This window comes from Rutilus rutilus, assembly GCF_951802725.1.
Source record: "Rutilus rutilus genome assembly, chromosome: 11".
In the NCBI taxonomy this organism is placed as follows: domain Eukaryota; kingdom Metazoa; phylum Chordata; class Actinopteri; order Cypriniformes; family Leuciscidae; genus Rutilus; species Rutilus rutilus.
Window position 1 is genome coordinate 41,447,371 of NC_140216.1, and position 4,080 is coordinate 41,451,450.

General features: G+C 39.2%; 1 protein-coding gene across 1 annotated transcript; it reads right to left on the bottom strand.

Moving 5' to 3' along the window:
• Nucleotides 1-528: 528 nt before the first annotated feature.
• On the bottom strand, nucleotides 529-3,812 carry LOC311300308 (uncharacterized protein). Its single transcript, XM_084424539.1, has 4 exons — nucleotides 3,625-3,812; nucleotides 2,107-2,301; nucleotides 1,959-2,029; nucleotides 529-1,843 (listed from the first exon to the last, which is right to left on the bottom strand). Exons 1-4 carry the CDS (start codon nucleotides 3,628-3,630, stop codon nucleotides 874-876), a joined length of 1,242 nt encoding a protein of 413 aa, XP_084280665.1. The 5' UTR covers nucleotides 3,631-3,812; the 3' UTR covers nucleotides 529-873.
• Nucleotides 3,813-4,080: the final 268 nt, after the last annotated feature.

The window sequence follows — 4,080 nt, forward strand, 5'->3', positions numbered from 1 at the left end:
AAGTGACACACACTCAGTCTGTGGCTAGGCTCAGGGTACATGTTGAACGTCTTATCCGTCGTGTTAAAGAGCATAAGTTGTTTGACACCGTCATCCCCTTGTCCATTTCTGGTAGCATAAACCAACTGTTCACAGTGGCATGTTTGCTTGTGAACTACCAATGTGGACCACTTGTCAAGGCATGGAGCCATTGAGTCTAAACTCTCATCCTTGGTGATATGCTAAGGTTTGTATAAATATTGTACATATACTTTTGTAAATACTATGGATTTCACACTGTTCTGTATTCATACCTCTGATCAACAGACAAAACTAAGACAGTGTTTCCTTATACATATTTTATTATAATTTCATAATACAGAACACAAAAATAACCATAAGAATCGAGAGATGTATAGGTATATACATGTGTAATGTTATATAATAGATATATTGATATATTAGATATTTTGTTTAAAAATAATTATATATATATATAATGCTGTACAAAGATAATGTATATATACTGTAATATAATAGATAGGTATATTATATTGTGTATAGTGTATAAATATAGTGTGTGTATGTATGTAAATATTGTTTAGTGTAAATAACTATGAATAATACAATAAATATAATGCTGTATAAAGATGTATATATACATGTGTATTGTAATATAATAAATATAGATTGTTATATGTATTGTATAAATATATGTACATGAGTGTATATATGTAAATCATTTTAATAAGAATAATACAATAAATATAGAATACCATAAATATAATACTGTACAATAATTTCAGAGTAATTGAATGGACCACCAGTGGTATGTGGCCACACTCACACTTAACACAGTCATTAAATGAAGCAACATCTGAAATCTGAAATGACTTAAACACGCAAACACTTCAGTAGGTAGTGGTAAAAAAAAAAAAGATCTCCTCGGTCTCTAATGGTACGCATTACATCTACATTTTTGTGTATGCGTTCAACAAGCATGTCCTCCTGCGCACATACCACGAAATCGCACCACTCCAAACCTGTTAGGAGGATCTGACCTTGTACTTGCCAATAGTACTTGTGCTGCCTCCTAAGCTGCAGAGAGCCACCAGACATTTTCAGGTAGGGACAGTCAACGTAACTCTTGATGTTGGGGCACTTAATTTCCAGCAGGCCGAATGGTGGGTTTTCAGAAGGATCAAACACGACTCCATCGGGAGAGCACCCCAGCCATGGAGCATCAGGGTGTATAATGAACCCGCAGGGTGAATAGTTGACATTTTTTAAACTGCAGTACTCTGTCACGGCAACTGGCTCCATATCGATTCCTCTCCTCATGTCCTTCGTCATGACAGTCCCCCTCAGAATTCTGTGTGCCAGATTTTCAGCTGATGTATGACAGCGAACATGGCATGCCTCGTGAAAGCGTGTAGATGTAACTCGCATCTTTCTCAGTCGATGCCATTCCTGGCATGAGCTCTGCTCCCGTGTTGCAACTTCAATCCTGTGGGCCATGTGGAATGACACCTGTAGCGATTTTATATATACATGTTCCTCCTCTGATAACACATGGGCGCATGTGGTTGGCTCAAGCCTATAGCCTTGGATGGGAAGGGAAGGTTGGGCAGGGGCATCTGGGATGTTGATGATTTCCCGCATTTCTGGTGGTTTTTGCTGAAATGACAGCACACTCCCGGCCTGGACAGCCCCAAAAGCTGACTGAACTAATGGGACTTCCGCTGACATGCCCATGGTGGTCACCAGAGGTGCAAGCAAAGGGAGAAAGTCCCTATATACTTCTGCCACTCTCAATGTGGCAAGATCTGGCATTTCCCCATCCAGTGCTTTGTAGAGAGAACTTCTGAAAATGTTGAAGTGAAAAGATGTAAAAAAATAAATAAAAAACCTGCAGCATATTAACTGCATACATATTAACCACATCAACACATCTTAAACTAAAGGTAATATAGTCTCACCTCACACAAACAGAGGTAGAATTTTGGGGTTTGCGGACCTCCATGTCTCCCACCGGACCTGGCCTAACACCCTGACAGCAATGACACATTTTGACATGGCATCACAATAGTTACATGGTACAATTCACATGACAGACAGATGACTTACCAAGGTCCTTGGCTTATGCCAGGTCTGCTCAGTTTCTGTGCAACTGTGCACTGGGGGTACAGCAGGGAGGCCTAATTGTGAAAAGTGTGCTGTTTGATATAGTAGTGCAACCAAATGGTTGCATAAGGCACACCCCGCCACACAGGAGCAGTGGGTGCTCACCAAAATGACAGGTTTCAAGTCTTTTAACACCATCTAGGGAGAAATAGAAGCTTAGATGAGAAATACCTCTTAAGAGATAAACTGTTAACAAGAAAAATATAACTAATAAAAGCATACGGTTGTATTGACTTGGTAAAGTTGTTTTTATATTCGCACATTCACGCTTAAAATGTTTTCCCCGCTTGGCAATTTTTTACTTTTTAGGAAAACTTGACTATGTGACATGGCGCTGTCCATGTATGTGGTACTGAAGGTGCTACCTGTAATGATCCTCCGAATGTACAAAATACATTGATCTCTATATGCGCAGGCGGCTGAGAGACGGATCCGAAGGGACCAATCAGTAAATCAAAAACACACACTATAGTGTCACTAAATTCAGTTCACACATCACTACTGTCCTGATGATTATACTACAACACTTATTTTGGATAAAAAAAAAAAAATGCATTATTTTTATGATTTGTTATTATGAAAAATATTCAAAAACTTCACTGTAATTATCTGTATTGTTGCCAAATTCAGATCACACATTGTAATGCAATTATACAATTGTATTGCATTTATGCAAAACAAAGTCTTGTTATATAACCAGCAGGACACCAGTGATGTGTCATGTGTGATCTGAATTTGGCAACAATACAGAATTACAGTGAAGTTTTTGAAAATTGTGTAGTAACACTTTTCGGGGTTTGCACTTTGCAGACGGTCCCTTCTCAGCAGCTTGCGCATAGAGATCAATGTATTTTTTCCACTGCGAAGGAAAGCTCGTTTTTAGGAAAATTAGGCTCTGCACTTTCGGTTGTCTGCAGGTGTTATATGTATAGTTATGTGTTAGGTGTTATTTGTGTAGTAACAACTTTTAGTTCACGAGTTACTGAACGCGAAAGTCCGCGAATATGCGACTGTACGAATATAAAACCAACTTTACCTATGTTGTATTGTAGATGAGAGCTACATAGGCCTACTCATTCACATCCATAAACAGTAGACTGAGCCATGTACATTTAGATAATGTTACTTATCAGCTGGGCAACTTATCAGCCTAACCATTACCCTAACATTGACCCTAATCACCCTACTTTCAATTCGTGTGGCTTTTCATTTTTCCTCATGGATCTATGACAGACTGCCCTCACGCTGACCTCTCCTGTCACCTTGTTTTTCATTGACACTGTTACGGAAAAAGATGAACATACATTTCGAAACTGGACTACACGTTCTTACACTGTGCTAGTTTGTCTGTTTTAATATAGTAGAGTAGTGTGAAACAAAATAGCTAACGTTAACAAGTTCAGTCACGTCAGTTTCTTGATTACAATATAACTGTTAGCATGATAACGTTAGCTTACTTACCCTCATAGTTGTCGATATAGCTGCCGATATACATTTTAAATCCCTTTTCCCGCTTGCTGTTGGGAGCAGCACATGATGTTGTTACGAGTCGATCTATGTCATTTACCGTGAGACGAGGTAAATCCTGAAGACAGCGACTATAAAAGAGAGCCATATCTGTCCGTGTATAAACAGGAAGTTGAACAGGAAGTTGATAGCCTAGTACACGCGAACCCGGAACTGTTACGTGCATAGAGCCTATTGTGTTTTTGGCCTGTCTTTTGCAAGGGTGGGTCTTTTACTCGTTTTTTTTCTTCTCCATTTTTCCTCATTTTCTGAGTCGGATGCTGCACATTTCCTGGACACTGGAGGATTCCTGAAGAAGATTTTGTACATGTGTTGTCCCTGCTTCACATCGGGAAAAAAACTATTGCCAGCAGGAACTGGCGAGCCATGCCCATATAAGGACCGAGCTTT